At 59.0% G+C, this 25190-nt stretch overlaps 1 protein-coding gene across 1 annotated transcript in view; it reads left to right on the top strand.

Moving 5' to 3' along the window:
* Positions 1–25190, top strand: part of LOC135974831 (tenascin-X-like) — a 69120-nt gene that overhangs the window by 20387 nt on the left and 23543 nt on the right. Inside the window, 13 exon segments of the mRNA XM_065563855.1 lie at positions 2683–2976; positions 7925–8218; positions 9489–9776; positions 10519–10724; positions 10726–10807; positions 11640–11930; positions 12954–13247; positions 14797–15084; positions 15820–16107; positions 17642–17929; positions 18770–19060; positions 20097–20390; positions 22324–22611. Coding sequence (XP_065419927.1) covers positions 2683–2976; positions 7925–8218; positions 9489–9776; positions 10519–10724; positions 10726–10807; positions 11640–11930; positions 12954–13247; positions 14797–15084; positions 15820–16107; positions 17642–17929; positions 18770–19060; positions 20097–20390; positions 22324–22611 — 3486 coding nt within the window.

The raw sequence follows: 25190 nt of genomic DNA, 5'->3' as shown, positions 1-25190 counted from the left end.
GATGGATGGATGGACGGACAGAAGGACAGGTGGGAAGACAGATGTGAATTAGAATGGATGGATGGGCAGGTGTATGTGTATGAGAATGGACAGCAGGAAGGGTTGGCAGAGGTGTATCGGGACGGAGGGAGGGACGGGGGAAGGGTTGGCAGAGGTGTACGGGACAGAGGGAGGGACGGGGGAAGGGTAGGCGGAGGTGTATCGGGATGGAGGAGGGACAGGGGAAGAGTGGGCGGAGGTGTGTCGGGACAGATGGGGGGGACGGGGGAAGGGCGGGGCGGAGGTGTATCGGGATGGAGGGAGGGACGGGGGAAGGGTGGGCGGAGGTGTATCGGAACGGGGGAGAGGTTGGCAGAGGTGTATCGGGACGGAGGAGGGACGGGGGGAAGGGTGGGCGGAGGTGTATCGGGATGGAGGGAGGGACGGGGAAGGGTGGGCGGAGGTGTATCGGGACAGATGGGGCGGATGGGGGAAGGGTGGACTGAGGTGTATCGGGACAGAGGGAGGGACGGAAGCTGGGAAGGGTGAGCGGATGTGTATCGGGATGGAAGGGGGGACGGGGGGGAAGGGTGGGCGGAGGTGTATCGGGATGGAGGGAGGGACGGGGAAGGGTGAGCGGATGTGTATCGGGATGGAAGGGGGGACGGGGAAAGGGTGGGCGGAGGTGTATCGGGATGGACGGGGGACGGGGAAGGGTGAGCGGAGGTGTATCGGAACGGATGGGGGGGGACGGGGAAAGGGTGGGCGGAGGTGTATCGGGACGGACGGGGGGACGGGGGAAGGGTGAGCGGAGGTGTACCGGGACGGATGGAGGGACGGGGGAAGGGTAGGCGGAGGTGTACCGGGACGGATGGAGGGACGGGGGAAGGGTAGGCGGAGGTGTATCCGGACGGAGGGAGGGATGGGGGAAGGGTGGGCGGAGGTGTACCGGGACGGATGGAGGGACGGGGGAAGGGTAGGCGGAGGTGTATCTGGACGGAGGGAGGGATGGGGGAAGGGTGGGCGGAGGTGTATCGGGACGGACGGGGGGACGGGGGAAGGGTGAGCGGAGGTGTATCGGGACGGATGGAGGGACGGGGGAAGGGGGAAGGGTGAGCGGAGGTGTATCGGGACGGGGGAAGGGTGGGCGGAGGTGTATCCGGACGGAGGGAGGGATGGGGGGAAGGGTGAGCGGAGGTGTATCGGGATGGAGGGAGGGACGGGGGAAGGGTGAGCGGAGGTGTATCGGGACGGATGGGGGGGACGGGGGATGGGTGAGCGGAGGTGTATCGGGACGGATGGGGGGGACGGGGGATGGGTGAGCGGAGGTGTATCGGGACGGAGGGAGGGACGGGGGAAGGGTGAGCGGAGGTGTATCGGGACGGATGGAGGGACGGGGAAGGGTGAGCGGAGGTGTATCGGGACGGATGGGGGGGACGGGGGATGGGTGAGCGGAGGTGTATCGGGATGGAGGGAGGGACGGGGAAGGGTGGGCGGAGGTGTGTCGGGACGGATGGGGGGGACGGGGGAAGGGCGGGCGGAGGTGTGTCGGGACGGATGGGGGGGACGGGGGAAGGGCGGGCGGAGGTGTACCGGGACGGAGGGAGGGACGGGGAAGGGTGAGCGGAGGTGTATCGGGATGGAGGGAGGGACGGGGGAAGGGTGGGCGGAGGTGTGTCGGGACGGATGGGGGGGACGGGGGAAGGGCGGGCGGAGGTGTACCGGGACGGAGGGAGGGACGGGGAAGGGTGAGCGGAGGTGTATCGGGACGGATGGAGGGACGGGGGAAGGGTAGGCGGAGGTGTATCGGGACAGATGGGGGGGACGGGGGAAGGGTGGGCGGAGGTGTACCGGGACGGATGGGGGGGACGGGGGATGGGTGAGCGGAGGTGTATCGGGACGGATGGAGGGATGGGGGAAGGGTGAGCGGAGGTGTATCGGGACGGATGGAGGGACGGGGGAAGGGTAGGCGGAGGTGTATCGGGACAGATGGGGGGGACGGGGGAAGGGTGGGCGGAGGTGTATCGGGATGGATGGAGGGATGGGGGAAGGGTGAGCGGAGGTGTATCGGGACGGATGGAGGGACGGGGGAAGGGTAGGCGGAGGTGTATCGGGACAGATGGGGGGGATGGGGGAAGGGTGGGCGGAGGTGTATCGGGATGGAGGGAGGGACAGGGGAAGGGTGAGCGGAGGTGTATCGGGATGGAAGGAGGGACAGGGGAAGAGTGGGCGGAGGAGTATCGGGAAGGATGGGAGGGACGGGGGAAGGGTGGGCGGAGCATGTACCCACACCTCTATCCATCCCCAGCATCCATCCATCCACCTTCATCATGTACCCACACCTTCATCCATCCATCCATCCATCCATCCACCCACAGCATCCATCCATCTTCAACATGTACCCAAACCTCCATCCGTCCCCAGCATCCATCCATCCACAGCATCCATCCATCCATCCATCCATCTCCATCATGTACCCACATCTCCATCCATCTATCCATCTCTCCCATTCAGGATACACCCAGGCCCCCTCTCCAGGTCCCATTTCTCCTTTTTGCTGTCTTGTGACCTCCCCACTTACCTTTTCACTCCCTGCAGGTCCCTGGGAAATGGGGCGAAGCCCCCGGCATGCCCTGCCCCTGCTCTCTCTGGTTCATTGTCCCTCATTGGACTCATGCCCCTCACCCCCAATCTCTCTTCCAGCAGTGGCACTGTCGGAGGAGGCAGTTGGGATGCCGCTCCGTCTCGGTGAGCTCTCGGCGGCCAACGCAGCCCACAACTCCATCGACCTCTCCTGGACTGTGGAGGGGGGGACATTCGACTCCTTCATCCTCCAGTACCGGGACGCAGAGGGCAACTCCCGGGCGCTGCCTGTGGATGGTGCCCTGCGCTCGCTCCACCTCCATGACCTGGCCCCCTCCCACAGATACAAGTTCAACCTCTACGGCGTCTCCGGCCGCAAGCGCCTCGGCCCCGTCTCCACCGACGCCACCACAGGTCAGCGGCTGCACCCACATGCCTGGGACTCCTCGGCCGCTCTGGCTCCTCGACCTTCACGTCTCTTTCCGGTGCCGCGTGTGCCCTTGCTCATCGCTACAGCCCACAGCATGGGCGTGCGCTGTGTGTCTGTCTGTGCTGACCCACCCGGCCTCCAACCTGTCCCCAGGGTCCGGGGTTGTCACGGAGTATTGGGGGACTCAGGGCCCTGCACCCCCGGCTTCCTGCGGTTCACCATGACTCTCAGCCAGCCAGTAAAGCAGAAGGTTTATTTGGATGACAGGAATACAGTCCAAGACAGGTCTTGCAGGCACAGACAACAGGGCCCCCCTCAGTTAGGTCCAGCTTGGGGTCCCAGGGCATGCCAGCCCACCCCCCTTGGGGGGTCAGAGCCATCTCTGCCTCCCAGCCATCTCTCCAGCCTGCTTCCAGCACTCTGCCTTCAGCGACCCCTCCCACAGCCTTTGTTCAGTTTCCCGGGCCCCGGAGTCACCTGGCCTTCAACCCCCTCCTGGGTTCTCATGTTACAAGCTCAGGTATGTTCCCTTGGGCCGGCTCCCATCCCCCGATGCAGACCATCCTAGTCACACTCCCCTGTCAGCATTCCCACACCCCAGCAAGAACAGTCCCAGTTCGTCACATCTCTCCCCCCTTCGAGACCGAACTGAGCGGGGTCACTTTAGCCAGTGACCTGGGGAAGTTCGAACCTACCCCCGTTCCCATGGATGCCCCCGCATCCCTCCAGTTCCTTGGTGGGAGTTACACCAGGCCCCTTCCGTTCCACGCCCCCCCTTAGGTCGGGGGTGCTTGATGGCTCTCGCAGTTCGCATGTGGGAAGGTTTATGCGGCCTGTGCCCTTTTCCCACCCCCATACCTCTGGGGCTCCAACTGGGCTGTGGTCTTCTCCCAGCGCTCCAGTCTGGAGGTCTGTGCTTTGGGCTCTCTTGGTTTAGAGCCGCCCTTTTAACCTTGGCCTCCCTCCGGAAAGGATCCTTTATGCTGGGCAAGGGTCCTAAAGCTGTTTTCCCCTTGTCCCAGGCCTTCCTCCCCCTCTGACAGGGGTCACAGGATCCGCAGTACTGTCGGACAGTAACAAAGACCCCAGGCCAGTAAAAGCTCCGTAGCAGCCTCTGCTGGGTACGCCAGGTTCCCTGGTGCCCTGAGAGGGGAATATCATGGGCCCGGCACAGCAGCTGGCGGCGATACTTCTGGGGTACCACCAGCTGCCTCCTGATCCCCCCTGACTCCATTTTCCCTGGGGGAGCCCATTCTCGGTACAGGAACCCCTTCTCCCACAGGAATCTTTTCCGGCCACCTCGTCCCATGGTCTGTACCGCATTGAGGTCGGCCAGGTCCCTTATCTTCCGCAAGGAGGGATCTCTCTGTAACTCGGCCTGGAACTCAGCAGCTGGGACAGGGATGGCCACCTGCTCTTTCTCGCCCGCTGGGTCCGAAGCTGCAGCCTCCCTGAGCCGCGTCCCTGGGCGTTCCCTCCCCACCAGGTTAGGGTCCTGCGCCTCAGGCAAGGCACCCCCCCCAAGGCCAGGGCGCAGGGCCCCTCGCCGGCTCTGACTGCGGGTCACAACCAGTGCCTTTTGGGGGTTGCTTGGCCAGTTCTCCAGGTCCCCCCCCATCAATACCTCAGTGGGCAAATATGGGTGTACCCCCACATCCTTGGGGCCCTCCTTGGCCCCCCACTTCAGGTGTACCCTTGCCACGGGCACTTTGACTGGTGTTCCGCCCACCCCCGTCAGGGTCAGGTAGGAGTTGGGCACCACCTGATCTGGGGCCACCACCTCGGGCCGGGCCAGCGTCACCTCTGCGCCCGTATCCCAGTATCCATTGACCTTCCTCCCATCCACCTCCAGGGGAACAAGGTACTCTCTCCGGAGGGACAGCCCCGCGCCCACCGTATAAACCAAAAACCCTGAGTCTGGGGCATCCAGCCCCCTAGAGGAGCTGGCCTGGGGCCCTTCTCTCTCTTGAGCAGTTGATAAGCTGCCAGCCCCTCTTGCGTGAGAAGCCTGCCCCTCGTCCGTCTGGGCCTCTACCAAGTTAACCCTATGCGGGTTCGGTCTGCTCAGTCTGTCCTTGAGCTTGGGGCACTGGGCCCGAACGTGGCCTCTTCGGCCGCAGTAATAGCAGCTCATGTCCTGTGGGTCCCCTCGAGCCGGTCGGTTGTCCCTGATGCTGGGCCTTCCCCGTGGGAGGGGATTCCCCATATTCCCCCTTTGGGAGGTCCCAGGGTGACTCTCTCTCTGCATCGCGGCGGGCCTGTTCCTTTGGGGCTCCTCCCTGCCACCCCCTGACCGGCTCTTTACAAACTCATCAGCCAGCTGCCCGGCGTGTCGCGGGTTCTCTGGCTTTCTGTCCACCAACCACAGCCTCAGGTCGGATGGGCACCGCCCATACAGTTGCTCCAGTACCAGCAGTTTAATCAGGTCCTCCTTCGTCTGGGCCCCACCAGCCCACTTGCTGGCGTATCTTTCCATGCGGACGGCTAGTTGCAAATAGGAGATTTCAGGGGTTTTATCTTGACTCCGGAACCTTTCCCGGTACATCTCAGGAGTCAGCCCAAACTCTCGTAGCAGGGCCTTTTTGAATAGTTCGTAGTCCCCTTTCTCTGCCTCTCCCAGTTGGCGGTACAATGCCACGGATTTGGGGTCCAGTAAGGGGGTAAGGACCCGGAGTCTGTCCGCGGGGTCCACCCGGTGCAGCTCGCAGGCCGTCTCAAAGGCCTCCAGGAAGTCATCCATGTCCTCCCCCTCCTTGTATGGGGCCATGATGCACTTATCAAAGCCCCGTGCAGTCCTGGGTCCCCCCTCACTCACCGCCGCCGGGGGTTCGCTGCCCTTCAATCTCGCCAGTTCCAGTTCATGCTGACGCTGTCTCTCTTTCTCCTCCCGTTCACGCTGATGCTGTCTCTCATTCTCCTCCCGTTCATGCTGTCTCTGTCTCTCTTCACGCTGATGCTGTCTCTCTTTCTCCTCCCGTTCACGCTGATGCTGTCTCTCTTTCTCCTCCCGTTCATGCTGTCTCTGTCGTTCACGATCCTCCAGCTCTCTCAGTTTTAGCTCTTTCTCCCATTCCAGCCAATTCCGCTCCCCGGATGCCGAACGTCGCCGGGAGGATCTTCTGCTGGCCGGCGGGCTTCGCCGGGGGGACCCCCTGCTGGCCGGGGGGGTCACGGCGCCTTCGGTATTTGCTGGGCTCCTCCCCACCCTTCCCCTAGGCATAGGAAGGAGGGGTCTCGGGAAGCCCTCAGCAGCCGGCTGACCACTCCCAGCTGGGACAGACACTGGTGCCTGCGCTGCATTTGCCAGGCTGCTTCCCTGAGACACAGGGATCAGTTCATTCGCGCGATCTTCCGCCTCCAGCTGGGCAATGAGCTGTTCTTTGGTGAGCCTCCCAACGCGCAGCTGCCTCTGCTTGCACAGCTCCACCAGGTCGCTCTTAAGCCGCTTGGCATACATCTTCCTGCTGGCCACTCACCGGCCTGTGTGCTCACAGCTCCCCACAGTTCCCAGGGGGCCCCCTAGTGTGCCAGCCCTTCTCGAGGTCACCTCTCAGCCAGGGTCGAGCTGCAGACTCCTCCGCCCCTGGGACCACTCGCTGCGATCCCCCCGGGGGACCCTGTTACTGCAAAAGTCCTTCTCGCTGGTCACACACTCCCAGGGGTAATAACCGTCTCTCTCTCACTCTTCAGTACGCCTGGTCCCCGTCAATCCCCCTTCGTTTTACTGCTCCCCAGTCACTTACTGCAGGAAGCGCCGTCCACGGGGTGCAGTAGATCCCACCGCTGCCACCAGTTGTCACGGAGTATTGGGGGACTCAGGGCCCTGCACCCCCGGCTTCCTGCGGTTCACCATGACTCTCAGCCAGCCAGTAAAGCAGAAGGTTTATTTGGATGACAGGAATACAGTCCAAGACAGGTCTTGCAGGCACAGACAACAGGGCCCCCCTCAGTTAGGTCCAGCTTGGGGTCCCAGGGCATGCCAGCCCACCCCCCTTGGGGGGTCAGAGCCATCTCTGCCTCCCAGCCATCTCTCCAGCCTGCTTCCAGCACTCTGCCTTCAGCGACCCCTCCCACAGCCTTTGTTCAGTTTCCCGGGCCCCGGAGTCACCTGGCCTTCAACCCCCTCCTGGGTTCTCATGTTACAAGCTCAGGTATGTTCCCTTGGGCCGGCTCCCATCCCCCGATGCAGACCATCCTAGTCACACTCCCCTGTCAGCATTCCCACACCCCAGCAAGAACAGTCCCAGTTCGTCACAGGGCTGCGTCCTCCTTCTCCTTCCATGTGCTGTCTCCTTCCACCTTCTCTCTCTTTCTGCCTTCAGCGTCTCTCGATCTCACGCAACTGGCTCTTTCTTCCCCCTTCTACCTTTTGTCCATCCAATGTCCTTCTTTTATCTCCTCCACTGTCCTGCTTCTACCTTCCGGCTGGTTTGTGCCTTTCTTTCTGCCTCCCTGTTCTTTCCCTCTCTGTCTATCATCTCTGAATCTAGGGATCCTCCCCTTCTCTCCCCTTTCCGTGCCCAAGCTACTCCTCATATCTCTTTCTCCTCCGCTTTCACTCTCTGTCCATCTGCTCCATCCAGTTCTCTCCTTTCCTTCCTCTACGCTGTTTATTCAATGTTCCTTACCCATCATTCTTCTGTTTCCTCCCTCTCATGCTTTCATTCTCCCCTTCCCTTCCTGAGCTCTCTCTCTGTCTCCCCACTTCCCTCGGATTCTTTCCTCTACTTTCCTTCCTCTTTCTTCCTTTGCTGCTTCCCCCTTTTCTCTCTTTCGTTTCCTCATACGTTTCCCCTCCTTCCTCATTCATTTTTTCTTTTGGGTGCTTTTGAGTCTTTATTTTTTCTCCACTCTTCTGCTTTCTCTTCCCTACAATAGTTTCCTTTTATGCCAGACAGTGATCTGCACCCTTAACCCCCCGCTCTGTTCCAGGTGCGGCGCCGACAGAGGAGGTACCCACCGCCCAGCCCAGCCTGGGGGAGCTCTCGGCTTCCGACATCACCCACGACTCCATCCTGCTCTCCTGGACTGTCCAGGCCGGGAACTTCGACTCCTTCCTCCTGCAGTACAAGGACGCGGAGGGCAAACCCCAGGAGCTGCCCGTGGATGGGGGATCCCGCACGGTCACAGTCACCAACCTGGCCCCGTCCCGCAGATACAAGTTCAACCTCTACGGCGTCTCTGGCCGCAAGCGCCTCGGCCCCGTCTCCACCGACGCCACCACAGGTCAGCAGTTGCGCCTGGAGCGCCGGCTCCTTCCCTTTGTACACTGCTTGGCTTTGCAGTGTGATGGGGACATTGGACAATGCTCCGGGACCATCCCAGCAAGACACTTCCAAGCCTCAGGTGTCTATGACCCTGGCTACTGATCATTCAACAGATGACAGTAGGGGTGTGAATGGATGGCTGGATAGAGCGGGTGTGTAGATGGATGGATAGAGGGGTGTGTGTGGATGGATGGAGGCCTGTATTGGGGAACGGAAGGAATGATGGATGGATGGGTAGAAGGATGGAAGAATGGGGATGAAGGGCTGTATCCGGGAACTGATGGAATGATAAATGGACGGGTAGAAGGATGGATGAATGGATGAATGTTGATGGAGGGCTGTATCGGAGAATGGATGGAATGATAGATGGAAGGGTAGAAGGATGGATGAATGGGGATGGAGGGCTGTATCGGAGAATGGATGGAATGATAGATGGACGGGTAGAAGGATGGATGAATGGATGAATGTTGATGGAGGGCTGTATCGGAGAATGGATGGAATGATAGATGGACGGGTAGAAGGATGGATGAATGGGGATGAAGGGCTGTATCCGGGAACGGATGGAATGATAGATGGAAGGGTAGAAGGATGGATGAATGGGGATGGAGGGCTGTATCGGGGAACGGATGGAATGATAGATGGATGAGTAGAAGGATGGATGTGGTTGAAAAGATGGAAGGATGGGTGTGTCGGATGAATGACTGGTGGAAGGATGTGTGGGAAGGGATGGGTAGACACTGGGTATTAATGGAGGCGGATGGATATGAATGAAAATGGATGTTGGGGATGGACGCGTGTGTATAAGGCTGGTTGGGTGTCAATGGGGATCTTTCCATTGATGTTGGAGGGTTTGATTCACCCCCTTCTCTTTTTTCTCGTTCTTCTCTTCCCCCCTCTCCTCCCGTCTCAGCTCAGCTGTGCCCGTGGTTTGTGCCGGTCACTCTGGGCCGACCCCTCCATGGAGGCAGGGTGGCTGCGGGGAACCCAGGAATGTGGGATCCTCTTTGCAGACATGCCCCGTCCGTCTGGCTGTCCCTACCTCTCCCTTCCAGGGTCAGGATTTGGCTGTGTCCTGGGGCCAGTGCCCAAGGCTCCCTGCACCCTCCCCCCACTTATCCTCTCTGCAGATCCCCTGTCACTGGGAATAATCCGGCTTCCCAAGGATCCGGTGAGCCTCCCCCCCACCCTGGCCACACCGTTCACCCCCCCTCTCTCTGTTCCCACCGCAGCGCGGCGGAAGGCGGAACCAGCCCCCGAGTCCAGCCTGGGGGAGCTCTCGGCCTCTGACTTCACCCACGACTCCATGGTGCTCTCCTGGACCGTGGAGGAGGGGACCTTCGACTCCTTCCTCCTCCAGTACAAGGACGTGGAGGGCAAACCTCAGGCGCTGCCCGTGGACGGGGGATCCCGCACAGTCACAGTAACCAACCTGGCCCCGTCCCGCAGATACAAGTTCAACCTCTACGGCATCTCCGGCCGCAAGCGCCTCGGCCCCGTCTCCACCGACGCCACCACAGGTCAGCGCTGCTCCCGGGGTGCCAGCCCCTTCCCCTCCCACCCCCTTTGATTTGCAGTGGGTGAGGACAGCAGCCACCAGCGGGGACCTTCCTGGAAGATGCTTCCCAGATTCCAACCTCCACGACCTGTCTGCCGGCCATTCAACAGATAGAGGAGTGTGGATGGAAGTGTATGGGGGGATTGACAGACAGAGAGTGTGTGAAGCAGATTGAATGACTAGATAGATGAGTATGGGGTAGATGAATGAATGAATGAATGAATGAATGAATGAATGAAAAGATACATGGATCTTTAGGGATCAGTGGGGATGGATGGATGGGGATGGAGCGGATGGAGAGATGGATGGATGTGCATGGGGATGGATGGATAAGGAGGTGGATGGGGATGGAGCAGATGGATAGATCAATGGATGTGTATGGGGATGTATGGGGATCAAGTGGATGAAAAATGAATGGATGGGGATGGAGATGGATGGACAAGGAGATGGATGGATGTGTATGGGGATGGATGGAGTTTACGGAAGTGGATGGGTGTTTGGGGGGATGCATTTCTGTCATTTGTTCTTCGTTCCCCCTCTCTCCTCCCGTCTCAGCTCAGCGCTCACCAAGGGTTGTGCCCGTCACTATGGGCCGACCACGACAGGGAGGCGGGATGTCCGTGGGGAACCCGGGAATGTGGGATCCTGTTTCCAGACATGCCCCAACCCTGGCCACGCTCTTCACCCCCATCTCTCTGTTCCAGTCGCGGTGCCGCAGGAGGAACCCACCCCGCAGCCCAGCCTTGGGGAGCTCTCAGCCTCCAACGTCACCCACGACTCTATCCTGCTCTCCTGGACCGTGGAAGGGACCTTCGACTCCTTCCTCCTCCAATACAAGGACGCGGAGGGCAAACCCCAGGAGCTGCCCGTGGACGGGGGATCCCGCACGGTCAACGTAACCAACCTGGCCCCCCTCCCACAGATACAAGTTCAACCTCTACGGTGTCTCCGGCCGCAAGCGCCTCGGCCCCATCTCCACCGACACCATCACAGGTCAGCGGCTTCTCCCGTGGGTGCCATCTCCTTCCCCTCCCACCCTCTTTGCTTTCCAGTGGGTGGGGACAGCAGCTGCCAGCCCGGACCTTCCTGGGAAGACGCTTCCCAGATTCCAACCTCTACAACCCGTCTACCGCCATTCCAGGGGTGGAGGAGTTTGGATGGGTGGCTAGACAGATGGATCGATGTGCATGGGGTGCATGGATCAATGAACGAATAGATAGATGGATGGCTCTGAAGGGGGATCGGTGGGGATGAATGGATGTCTATGGGGATGGATGGATGGATGGATGGATGGATGGATGGATGGATGGATGGCTGTCTATGGGCATCGATGTGTATGTAGGGGATAGTTATGGATGGACGGATAGATGAATGGGTGCGTATGAGGATGGAGGGATGTTTGGAGGAGTGTCTGGGTCTGGATGGGTGTCAATGGGTATTTTTCCATTGATGTTGGAGGGTTTGGTTCACCCCCTTCTCTTTCTCCCTCATTTGTTCTTCCTTCCCCCTCTCTCCTCCGGTCTCACCGAGGTTTCTGCCGGTCACTCTGGGCCGACTTCTCCACGGGGCAGGGTGACCGCAGGGAACCGGGAATGTGGGATCCTCTTTGCAGACATACCCCGTCCGTCTGTCTGTCCCCAGCTCTCCTTCCTGGCAGCAGGATCCGGCTGTGTCCTGGGGCTGGTCCCTGGGGCTCCCTGCACCCTCCCCTGCTAATCCTCTCTGCAGATCCCCTCTGGCTAGGAATTAGTAGCCACTCCCCAAGGACCCGGCAACCCACCCCTGACTCCAGCCGTCCCCTTCACACACACCCCCTCTGTTCCAGCTGCAGCACCACGGAAGGAGGTACCCACTGCCCATCCCAGCCTGGGGGAGCTCTCGGCCTCAGACGTCACCCACAACTCCACCCTGCTCTCCTGGACCGCAGAGGGGACCTTCGACTCCTTCCTCCTGCAGTACCGGGACGCGGAGAGCAAGCCCCAGTCGCTGCCCGTGGACGGGGGATCCCGCACGTTCATCGTAACCAACCTGGCCCCCTCCCACAGATACAAGTTCAACCTCTACGGCGTCTCCGGCCGCAAGCGCCTCGGCCCCGTCTCCACCGACGCCGTCACAGGTCAGTGGCTTTCCCCTTCCCCTCCCGCCCCCTTTGCTTTGCAGTGTGGTCGGGTTAACACATAGGACAGGTGGAGAATGGAGCCACTTCATGGACTCGCCTGGCACGTCCATACCCCGCTGGCACCCGCAGGCTGGGGGCCCTGAGACTGGAGCTGCTGCCTGGTGGCTTTGACCATCTCAAACCAGGGTCCCCCCATAATCCCCCAGGGGGCAGGGTCCGCTCCTGCCTGGCCCCGGCTCGCTGGCCCCTGGGGCTCGCTGGCTCTTGTCCGGGCCGGGCCGGCACCCTCTCCGTGGGACGCTGGTCACCGCGGGGCTGGAGCTGCCATGTCTGAGAACCTGGCGTCTCAGAGCAGCACCAACCCCTCCGGGGCCCGTGGGGCGTAGCAGGGACCCCTGAGCCCACCTGCGTCTGCAGCTCCCAAGCCGGAGCCCCCCAGGGTAGCGCCCGCCCGTCCCCTCGCTGGCTGGGCCCTGCCCCCGGGCTGCCAGTCCAGGTCACCCGCCCCACGCAGCCGCCTCCCCAGAGCCCAGCAGGGGCAGCCAGTCCCTCTGTGCCCACCCCACACCAGGCCTGGGGCTGGGCTCGGGGTTAGCTGCCGTCCGTTGGGCAGGGCCCCCAGAGACTCGGTCTGGGGCTCCAGGATCTGGGAAGCCCCTCGGGAGGTGGAGGGGGAGGGTCATACAAATCTGCTCCCACCCCTTTCCTGATACTTCTTTCTCCCTTTCCTACACCCCACCCATCGCTCCTTCCTTCCCCGCCCCCCCCCCCACACCTACCCTGCTCCACGAGCCACGTCTCTGCCCCTTTCCCTGAGGAACTCAGTGTCGGAGGGCTTTGCTCCCACTACGCCCTCTACTCCATCAGTCCCACCCCACCGGGGTGGCCCTCCTGCTCCGATCCCAGGGCTACGCTGCCTGGGTCTGCAGAGAGCCTGCGCCCGTTGCTCCAGCAGGCAGGGGCTGCCTCTATTTGCCTGTCCAGGCGTTCCCACACACCGTGCCCCTCTCTCTGTTCCAGCCGCGGTACCGCGGGACAAGGGAGCCGGGACGCAGCTACGCCTGGGGAAACTTTCAGCCTCCGGTGTGACCCACAACTCCACCCTCCTCTCCTGGACCGTGGAGGAGGGGACCTTCGACTCCTTCCTCCTCCAGTACCAGGACGCGGAGGGCAAACCCCAGGCGCTGCCCGTGGACGGGGGATCCCGCACAGTCACAGTAACCAACCTGGCTCCGTCCCGCAGATACAAGTTCAACCTCTACGGCATCTCCGGCCGCAAGCGCCTCGGCCCCGTCTCCACCGACGCCACCACAGGTCAGCGCTGCTCCCGGGGTGCCAGCCCCTTCCCCTCCCACCCCCTTTGATTTGCAGTGGGGTCGGGACAGCAGCCGCCAGGCGCTTCCCAGACTCCAACCACCATGACCTGTCTACCGGCCATTCTATAGATAGAGGAGTTTGGATGGGGATGGATGGGTGGATAGACAGACAGAGAGATGGATCTATGTGTATGGGGTGCATGGATGAATGCATGAATAGATAGATAGATAGATGGATGTCTGTGTATGGAAATCGGTGGGGATGGATGGAGGGAGGGAGAGAGGGGATCTCATGGATAGATAGACTGATTAATGGCTGTGTATGGGGATGGAGAAGGAGATGGATGGCGGATGGATGGATAAGAAGATAAATGGATGGGGATGAAGCAGATGGATAGATGGATGGATGGATGTGTATGGGGATTAATGGATAAGGAGATGGATGGATGTGTATGGACGGGGATGGGGATGGAGCGGATGGAGAGATGGATGCATGTGTATGGGGATGGATGGATAAGGAGATGGATGGATGTGTATGGACGGGGATGGAGCAGATGGAGAGATGAATCGATGTGGATGTGGATGGATAGATAAGGAGATGGATGGATTTGTATGGACGGGGATGGAGCAGATGGAGAGATGAATCGATGTGGATGTGGATGGATAGATAAGGAGATGGATGGATGTGTATGGCGATGGATGGGGATGGAGCGGATTGATAGATGAATGGATGTGGATGGGAATGGATGGATGAGGAGATGGGTGGATGAATGGATGAATGTTGATGGAGGGCTGTATCAGAGAATGGATGGAATGATAGATGGAAGGGTAGAAGGATGGTTGAATGGGGATGGAGGGCTGTTTCCGGGAACGGATGGAATGATAGATGGAAGGGTAGAAGGATGGATGAATGGGGATGGAGGGCTGTATCGGAGAATGGATGGAATGATAGAGGGATGAGTAGAAGGATGGATGTGGTTGAAAAGATGGAAGGATGGGTGTGTGGGATGAATGACTGGTAGAAGGATGGGTGGGAAGGGATGGGTAGACACTGGGTATTAATGGAGGTGGATGGATATGAATGAAAATGGATGTTGGGGATGGACGCGTGTGTATAAGGCTGGTTGGGTGTTAATGGAGATCTTTCCATTGATGTTGGAGGGTTTGATTCACCCCCTTCTCTTTCTCTCTCGTTTGTTCTTCTCTTCCCCCCTCTCCTCCCGTCTCAGCTCAGCTCTGCCCGTGGTTTGTGCTGGTCACTCTGGGCCGACCCCTCCATGGAGGCAGGGTGGCTGCGGGAAACCCAGGAATGTGGGATCCTCTTTGCAGACATGCCCCGTCCGTCTGTCTGTCCCTACCTCTCCCTTCCAGGGTCAGGATTTGGCTGTGTCCTGGGGCCAGTCCCTGGGGCTCCCTGCACCCTCCCCCCACTAATCCTCTCTGCAGATCCCCTGTCGCTGGGAATAATCCGGCTTCCCAAGGATCCGGTGAGCCTCCCCCCCACCCTGGCCACACCATTCACCCCCCTCTCTCTGTTCCCACCGCAGCGCGGCGGAAGGAGGAACCCGCCCCCGAGTCCAGTCTGGGGGAGCTCTCGGCCTCTGACTTCACCCACGACTCCATCCTGCTCTCCTGGACCGTCCAGGCCGGGGACTTCGACTCCTTCCTCCTCCAGTACAAGGATGCGAAGGGCAAACCCCAGGCGCAGACCGTGGACGGGGGATCCCGCACAGTCACAGTAACCAACCTGGCCCCGTCCCACAGATACAAGTTCAACCTCTACGGCATCTCCGGCCGCAAGCGCCTCGGCCCCGTCTCCACCGACGCCACCACAGGTCAGCGCTGCTCCCGGGGTGCCAGCCCCTTCCCCTCCCGCCACCTTTGCTTTGCAGTGGGTGAGGACAGCAGCCACCAGCGGGGACCTTCCTGGGAAGATGCTTCCCAGACTCCAACCTCCACGACCTGTCTGCCGGCCATTCAACAGATAGAGGAGTGTGGATGGAAGTGTATGGGGGGATTGACAGACAGAGAGTGTGTGAAGCAGATTGAATGACTAGATAGATGAGTATGGGGTAGATGAATGAATGAATGAATGAATGAAAAGATACATGGATGGCTGCTATAGGGATCAGTGGGGATGGATGGATGGGGATGGAGTGGATGGATAGATGGATGGATGTGCATGGGGATGGATGGATAAGGAGGTGGATGGGGATGGAGCAGATGGATAGATCAATGGATGTGTATGGGGATGTATGGGGATCAAGTGGATGAAAAATGAATGGATGGGGATGGAGATGGATGGACAAGGAGATGGATGGATGTGTATGGGGATGGATGGAGTTTACGGAAGTGGATGGGTGTTTGGGGGGATGCATTTCTGTCATTTGTTCTTCGTTCCCCCTCTCTCCTCCCGTCTCAGCTCAGCGCTCACCAAGGTTTGTGCCCGTCACTATGGGCCGACCACGACAGGGAGGCGGGATGTCCGTGGGGAACCCGGGAATGTGGGATCCTGTTTCCAGACATGCCCCAACCCTGGCCACGCTCTTCACCCCATCTCTCTGTTCCAGTCGCGGTGCCGCAGGAGGAACCCACCCCCCAGCCCAGCCTTGGGGAGCTCTCAGCCTCCAACGTCACCCACGACTCTATCCTGCTCTCCTGGACCGTGGAAGGGACCTTCGACTCCTTCCTCCTCCAATACAAGGACGCGGAGGGCAAACCCCAGGAGCTGCCCGTGGACGGGGGATCCCGCACGGTCAACGTAACCAACCTGGCCCCCTCCCACAGATACAAGTTCAACCTCTACGGTGTCTCCGGCCGCAAGCGCCTCGGCCCCATCTCCACCGACACCATCACAGGTCAGCGGCTTCTCCCGTGGGTGCCATCTCCTTCCCCTCCCACCCTCTTTGCTTTCCAGTGGGTGGAGTCAGCAGCTGCCAGCCTGGACCTTCCTGGGAAGACGCTTCCCAGATTCCAACCTCTACAACCCGTCTACCGGCCATTCCAGGGGTGGAGGAGTTTGGATGGGTGGCTAGACAGATGGATCGATGTGCATGGGGTGCATGGATCAATGAACGAATAGATAGATGGATGGCTCTGAAGGGGGATCGGTGGGGATGAATGGATGTCTATGGGGATGGATGGATGGATGGATGGATGGATGGATGGATGGATGGATGGATGGATGGAAGGCTGTCAGTGGGGGTGGAAGGATGGATGGATGGATGAACGGATGTCTATGGGGAGGAATGGATGGATATATGGATGAGGAGACGCATGGATGTCTACTGGTATGGATGGGAATGGATGGATCGATGGTCATGGATTGATAGATAGATGAATGGATGCAGATAGGGATGGATGGATAAGGAGATGGATGGATGTGTATGGGGATGGATGGATAAGGAGATGAGTGGATGTGGATGGGGATGGATGGATAAGGAGATGAGTGGATGCGGATGGGGATGGATGGATAAGGAGATGGATGGATGTGGATGGGGATGGATGGATAAGGAGATGGATGGATGGGGATGGGGATGGATGGATAAGGAGATGGATGGATGTGTATGGGGATGGATGGATAAGGAGATGGATGGATGTGTATGGGGATGGATGGATAAGGAGATGAATGGATGTGTATGGGGATGGATGGATAAGGAGATGAGTGGATGTGGATGGGGATGGATGGATAAGGAGATGAGTGGATGCGGATGGGGATGGATGGTTAAGGAGATGGATGGATGTGTATGGCGGTGGATGGATAAGGAGATGGATGGATGGGGATGGGGATGGATGGATAAGGAGATGGATGGATGTGTATGGGGATGGAGTGGATGGAGAGATGGATGTATGTGTATGGCTGTGGATGGATAAGGAGATGGATGGATGGGGATGGGGATGGATGGATAAGGAGATGAGTGGATGCGGATGGGGATGGATGGAGTTTACAGAACTGGATGGGTGTTTGGGGGGATGCATGGCAGACATGAGCGTGTCTGGGAACCCTTTTGCAGTGGGAGGTACAAGGGCTATGCTGGGTAGGGTCGAGGATGCCTGGATAGATGGATGTAGCTGTGCATGGGTGATCGATGGATGGGGGAGCGTATGAAGACGGTGGAATGGGCGTGTCTGGGGCTGGATGGGTGTGACTGGGGATCTTTCCATTGACGTTCATGGCTTTGATCCACCTCCTTCTCTTTCTCTCTTGTTTGTTCTTCGTTCCCCCTCTCTCCTCCCGTCTCAGCTCAGCTCTCACCAAGGTTTGCGCCCGTCACTATGGGCCGACCCCGACAGGGAGGCGGGATGTCCGTGGGGAACCCGGGAATGTGGGATCCTGTTTCCAGACATGCCCCCACCCTGGCCACGCTCTTCACCCCCCTCATTCTGTTCCAGTCGCGGTGCCGCAGGAGGAACCCACCCCCCAGCCCAGCCTTGGGGAGCTCTCAGCCTCCAACGTCACCCACGACTCCATCCTGCTCTCCTGGACCGTGGAAGGGACCTTCGACTCCTTCCTCCTCCAATACAAGGACGCGGAGGGCAAACCCCAGGAGCTGCCCATGGACGGGGGATCCCGCACGTTCATCGTAACCAACCTGGCCCCCTCCCACAGATACAAGTTCAACCTCTACGGTGTCTCCGGCCACAAGCGCCTCGGCCCCGTCTCCACCGACACCGTCACAGGTCAGCGGCTTTTCCCATGGGTGCCATCTCCTTCCCCTCCCACTCCCTTTGCTTTGCAGTGGGTGGGGACAGCAGCTGCCAGCCGGGACCTTCCTGGGAAGACACTTCCCAGATTCCAACCTCTACAACCCGTCTACCGGCCATTCCAGGGGTGGAGGAGTTTGGATGGGTGGCTAGACAGATGGATCGATGTGCATGGGGTGCATGGATCAATGAACGAATAGATAGATGGATGGCTCTGAAGGGGGATCGGTGGGGATGAATGGATGTCTATGGGGATGGATGGATGGATGGATGGATGGATGGATGGATGGATGGATGGATGGATGGCTGTCTATGGGCATCGATGTGGATGGAGGGGATAGTTATGGATGGACGGATAGATGAATGGGTGCGTATGAGGATGGTGGGATGTTTGGAGGAGCGTCTGGAGCTGGATGGGTGTCAATGGGGATTTTTCCATTGATATTGGAGGGTTTGGTTCACCCCCTTCTCTTTCTCTCTCATTTGTTCTTCCTTCCCCCTCACTCCTCCCGTCTCAGCTCAACTCTCACCGAGGTTTGTGCCGGTCACTCTGGGCCGACTCCCCCACGGGGCGGGGTGACCGCGGGGAACCGGGAATGTGGGATCCTCTTTGCAGACATGCCCCGTCCGTCTGTCTGTCCCCAGCTCTCCTTCCCGGCAGCAGGATCCGGCTGTGTCCCGGGGCTCCCTGCACCCTCCCCTGCTAATCCTCTCTGCAGATCCCCTCTGGCTAGGAATTAGTAGCCCCCCCCCAAGGACCAGGCAACCCACCCCTGACTCCAGCCGCCCCCTTCACACACACCCCCTCTGTTCCAGCTGCACAACCACGGAAGGAGGTACCCACTGCCCATCCCAGCCTGGGGGAGCTCTCGGCCTCAGACGTCACCCACAACTCCACCCTGCTCTCCTGGACCGCAGAGGGGACCTTCGACTCCTTCCTCCTGCAGTACCGGGACGCGGAGAGCAAGCCCCAGTCGCTGCCTGTGGACGGGGGATCCCGCACGTTCATCGTAACCAACCTGGCCCCCTCCCACAGATACAAGTTCAACCTCTACGGCGTTTCCGGCCGCAAGCGCCTTGGCCCCGTCTCCACCGACGCCGTCACAGGTCAGTGGCTTTCCCCTTCCCCTCCCGCCCCCTTTGCTTTGCAGTGTGGTCGGGTTAACACATAGGACAGGTGGAGAACGGAGCCAGTTTCCACCCCCCCATGCTCACGGACTCGCCTGGCACGTCCATACCCCCCTGGCACCCGCAGGCTTGGGGCCCTGAGACAGGTGCTGCTGCCTGGTGGCTTTGACCGTCTCAAACCAGGGTCCCCCCATAATCCCCCAGGGGGCAGGGTCCGCTCCTGCCTGGCCCCCGCTCGCTGGCCCCTGGGGCTCGCTGGCTCTTGTCCGGGCCGGGCCGGCGCCCTCTCCATGGGACGCTGGTCACCGCGGGGCTGGAGCTGCCACGTCTGAGAACCTGGCGTCTCAGAGCAGCACCAACCCCTGCGGGGCCCGTGGGGCGCAGCAGGGACCCCTGAGCCCACCTGCATCTGCAGCCCCCGAGCCGGAGTCCCCCAGGGTAGCGCCCGCCCGTCCCCTCGCTGGCTGGGCCCTGCCCCCGGGCTGCCAGTCCAGGTCACCCGCCCCACGCAGCCGCCTCCCCAGAGCCCAGCAGGGGCGGCCAGTCCCTCTGTGCCCACCCCACACCAGGCCTGGGGCTGGGCTCGGGGTTAGCTGCCGTCCATTGGGCAGGGCCCCCAGAGACTCGGTCTGGGGCTCCAGGAGCTGGGAAGCCCCTCGGGGAGTGGAGGGGGAGGGTCATACAAATCTGCTCCCACCCCCTTCCTGATACTTCTTTCTCCCTTTCCTACACCCCACCCATCGCTCCTTCCTTCCCCCACCCCCGCACACCTGCCCTGCTCCACGAGCCACGTCTCTGCCCCTTTCCCTGAGGAACTCAGTGTCGGAGGGCTTTGCTCCCACTACGCCCTCTACTCCATCAGTCCCACCCCACCGGGGTGGCCCTCCTGCTCCGATCCCAGGACTACGCTGCCTGGGTCTGCAGAGAGCCTGCGCCCGTTGCTCCAGCAGGCAGGGGCTGCCTCTGTTTGCCTGTCCAGGCGTTCCCACACACCGTGCCCCTCTCTCTGTTCCAGCCGCGGTACCGCGGGACAAGGGAGCCGGGACGCAGCTACGCCTGGGGAAACTTTCAGCCTCCGGTGTGACCCACAACTCCACCCTCCTCTCCTGGACCGTGGAGGAGGGGACCTTCGACTCTTTCATCCTCCAGTACAAGGACGCGGAGGGCAAACCCCAGGCGCTGCCCGTGGACGGGGGATCCCGCACAGTCACAGTAACCAACCTGGCCCCGTCCCGCAGATACAAGTTCAACCTCTATGGCATCTCCGGCCGCAAGCGCCTCGGCCCCGTCTCCACCGACGCCACCACAGGTCAGCGCTGCTCCCGGGGTGCCAGCCCCTTCCCCTCCCGCCCCCTTTGATTTGCAGTGGGGTTGGGACAGCAGCCGCCAGGCGCTTCCCAGACTCCAACCACCATGACCTGTCTACCGGCCATTCTATAGATAGAGGAGTTTGGATGGGGATGGATGGGTGGATAGACAGACAGAGAGATGGATCTATGTGTATGGGGTGCATGGATGAATGCATGAATAGATAGATAGATGGATGTCTGTGTATGGAAATTGGTGGGGATGGATGGATGGAGGGAGGGAGGGGATCTCATGGATGGATAGACTGATTAATGGCTGTGTATGGGGATGGAGAAGGAGATGGATGGCGGATGGATGGATAAGAAGATGAATGGATGGGGATGGAGCGGATGGATAGATGGATGGATGGATGGATGTGTATGGGGATGGATGGAGAAGGCGACGTATAGATGTGTATGGGGATGGATGGATAAGGAGATCGGTGGATGTGTATGGGGATGGACAGGGATGGAGTGTATGTATAGATGGAGTGGATGTGTATGGGGATGGATGGATAAGGAGATGGATGGATGGGGATGGATGGATAAGGAGATGGGTGGATGGGGATGTGGATGGATGGGGATGGAGCGGATGGATAGATGAATGGATACGTATGGGGGTGGATGGATAATGAGATGGATGGATGCGGATGGGGATGGAGCGGATGGAGAGATTAATGGATGTGGATTCGGATGGATGGATAGGGAGATGGATTGATGTGGATGGGGATGGATGGGTGTGGAGATGGATGGATGGATGGGGATGGATGGGTGCGGAGATGGATGGATGTGTGGGGATGGATGGATAAGGAGATGGATGGATGTGTATGGCGATAGATGGGGATGGAGCGGATGGAGAGATGAATGGATGTGTATGGGGTGGATGCATAAGGAGATGGATGAATGGGGATGGAGCGGATGGATGGATGTGTTTGGGGATGGAGTGGATGGATAAGGAGATGGATGGATGTGTTTGGCGATGGATGGGGATGGAGCGGATGGAGAGATGAATGGATGCGGATGGGGATGGATGAATAAGGAGATGGATGGATGTGTATGGGGATGGATGCATAAGGAGATGGATGGATGGGGATGCAAATGGATGGGGATGGAGCGGATGGATAGATGCATGTGGATGGATGGAGGGCTGTATCTGGGAATGGATGGAATGATCAATGGATGAGTAGAAGGATGGATGAATGGGGATGGAGGGCTGTTTCCGGGAACGGATGGAATGATAGATGGAAGGGTAGAAGGATGGATGAATGGGGATGGAGGGCTGTATCGGAGAATGGATGGAATGATAGATGGATGAGTAGAAGGATGGATGTGGTTGAAAAGATGGAAGGATGGGTGTGTGGGATGAATGACTGGTAGAAGGATGTGTGGGAAGGGATGGGTAGACACTGGGTATTAATGAAGGCGGATGGATATGAATGAAAATGGATGATGGGAATGGAGGCATGTGTATAGGGCTGGTTGGGTGTCAATGGGGATCTTTCCATTGATGTTGGAGGGTTTGATTCACCCCCTTCTCTTTTTTCTCGTTCTTCTCTTCCCCCCTCTCCTCCCGTCTCAACTCAGCTGTGCCCGTGGTTTGTGCCGGTCACTCTTGGCCGACCCCTCCATGGAGGCGGGGTGGCTGAGGGGAACCCAGGAATGTGGGATCCTCTTTGCAGACATGCCCCGTCCGTCTGTCTGTCCCCACCTCTCCTTTCCAGGGTCAGGATTTGGCTGTGTCCTGGGACCAGTCCCTGAGGCTCCCTGCACCCTCCCCCCACTAATCCTCTCTGCAGATCCCCTGTCACTGGGAATATTCCGGCTTCCCAAGGATCCAGTGAGCCTCCCCCCACCCTGGCCGCACCCTTCACCCCCCTCTCTCTGTTCCCACCGCAGCGCGGCGGAAGGAGGAACCCGCCCCCGAGTCCAGTCTGGGGGTGCTCTCGGCCTCTGACTTCACCCACGACTCCATCCTGCTCTCCTGGACCGTCCAGGCCGGGGACTTCGACTCCTTCCTCCTCCAGTACAAGGACGCGGAGGGCAAACCCCAGGCACAGACCGTGGACGGGGGATCCCGCACAGTCACAGTAACCAACCTGGCCCCGTCCCGCAGATACAAGTTCAACCTCTACGGCATCTCCGGCCGCAAGCGCCTCGGCCCCGTCTCCACCGACGCCACCACAGGTCAGCGCGTCTTCCGGGGTTCCGGCCCCTTCCCCTCCCGCTCCCTTTGATTTGCAGTGGGTGAGGACAGCAGCCACCAGCGGGGACCTTCCTGGGAAGATGCTTCCCATATCCCAACCTCCATGACCTGTCTGCCGGCCATTCAACAGATAGAGGAGTGTGGATGGAAGTGTATGGGGGGATTGACAGACAGACAGTGTGTGAAGCAGATTGAATGACTAGATAGATGAGTATGGGGTAGATGAATGAATGAATGAATGAAAAGATACATGGATGACTTTCTATAGGGATCAGTGGGGATGGATGCATGGGGATGGTCATGGATGAATGGATAGGTAGATGGAAGGCTGTCGGTGGGGGTGGATGGATGGATGGATGGAGGGATGGATGGATGAACGGATGTCTATGGAGAGGAATGGATGGATATATGGATGAGGAGACGCATGGATGTCTACTGGTATGGATGGGAATGGATGGATCGATGGTCATGGATTGATAGATGAATGGATGCGGATGGGGATGGATTGATAAGGAGATGGATGGATGCGGATGGGGATGGATGGATAAGGAGATGGATGGATTGATGGTCATGGATTGATAGATAGATGAATGGATGTGGAAGGGGATGGATGGATAAGGAGATGGATGGATGTGGATGGGGATGGATGGATAAGGAGATGGATGGATGGGGATGGGTGGATAAGGAGATGGATGGATGTGTTATGGGGATGGATGGATAAGGAGATGGATGGATGGGGATGGGGATGGATGGATAAGGAGATGGATGGATGGGGATGGATGGATAAGGAGATGGATGGATGTGACAAAGCCCTGGCTGGGATGATTTAGCTGGGAATTGGTCCTGCTTTGAGCAGGGGGTTGGACTAGATGACCTCTTGAGGTCCCTTCCAACTCTGATATTCTATGATTCTACGTGTATGGGGATGGATGGATAAGGAGATGAGTGGATGTGGATGGGGATGGATGGATAAGGAGATGAGTGGATGCGGATGGGGATGGATGGTTAAGGAGATGGATGGATGTGTATGGCGGTGGATGGATAAGGAGATGAATGGATGGGGATGGGGATGGATGGATAAGGAGATGGATGGATGGGGATGGATGGATAAGGAGATGGATGGGGATGGAGCAGATGGATAGATGAATGGATGCGGATGGGGATGGATGGATGTGTATGGGGATGGATGGATAAGGAGATGGATGGATGGGGATGGGGATGGATGGATAAGGAGATGGATGGATGGGGATGGGGATGGATGGATACGGAGATGAGTGGATGGGGATGGGGATGGATGGATAAGGAGATGGATGGGGATGGAGCAGATGGATAGATGAATGGATGCGGATGGGGATGGATGGATAAGGAGATGGATGGATGTGGATGGGGATGGATGGATAAGGAGATGGATGGGGATGGAGCAGATGGATAGATGGATGGATGCGGATGGGGATGGATGGATAAGGAGATGGATGGATGTGGATGGGGATGGATGGATAAGGAGATGGATGGATGGGGATGGGGATGGATGGATACGGAGATGAGTGGATGGGGATGGGGATGGATGGATAAGGAGATGGATGGATGTGTATGGGGATGGATGGATGTGTATGGGGATGGATGGATAAAGATAAGAGTGGATGTGTATGGGGATGGATGGATAAGGAGATGAGTGGATGTGTATGGGGATGGATGGATAAGGAGATGGATGGATGTGTATGGGGATGGAGTGGATGGAGAGATGGATGGATGTGTATGGCGGTGGATGGATAAGGAGATGGATGGATGGGGATGGGGATGGATGGATAAGGAGATGAGTGGATGCGGATGGGGATGGATGGATAAGGAGGTGGATGGATGTGTATGGGGATGGATGGATAAGGAGATGGATGGGGATGGAGCAGATGGATAGATGAATGGATGCGGAAGGGGATGGATAGATAAGGAGATGGAGGGATGGGGATGGATGGATAAGTAGATGGATGGATGCGGATGGGGATGGATGGATAAGGAGATGAATGGATGCGGATGGGGATGGATGGATAAGTAGATGGATGGATGGGGATGGGGATGGATGGATAAGGAGATGAGTGGATGCGGATGGGGATGGATGGAGTTTACAGAACTGGATGGGTGTTTGGGGGGATGCATGGCAGACATGAGCGTGTCTGGGAACCCTTTTGCAGTGGGAGGTACAAGGGCTATGCTGGGTAAGGTCATGGATGCCTGGATAGATGGATGTAGCTGTGCATGGGTGATCGATGGATGGGGGAGCGTATGAAGACGGTGGAATGGGCGTGTCTGGGGCTGGATGGGTGTGACTGGAGAGCTTTCCATTGACGTTCATGGCTTTGATCCACCTCCTTCTCTTTTTCTCTTGTTTGTTCTTCGTTCCCCCTCTCTCCTCCCGTCTCAGCTCAGCTCTCACCAAGGTTTGCGCCCGTCACTATGGGCCGACCCCTACAGGGAGGCAGGATGTCTGTGGGGAACCCGGGAATGTGGGATCCTGTTTCCAGACATGCCCCCACCCTGGCCACGCTCTTCACCCCCATCTCTCTGT

The sequence above is a fragment of the Chrysemys picta genome, chromosome 12 (assembly GCF_011386835.1).
Source record: "Chrysemys picta bellii isolate R12L10 chromosome 12, ASM1138683v2, whole genome shotgun sequence".
NCBI lineage: Eukaryota > Metazoa > Chordata > Testudines > Emydidae > Chrysemys > Chrysemys picta.
This window is presented reverse-complemented; position numbering and strand designations above follow the sequence as displayed.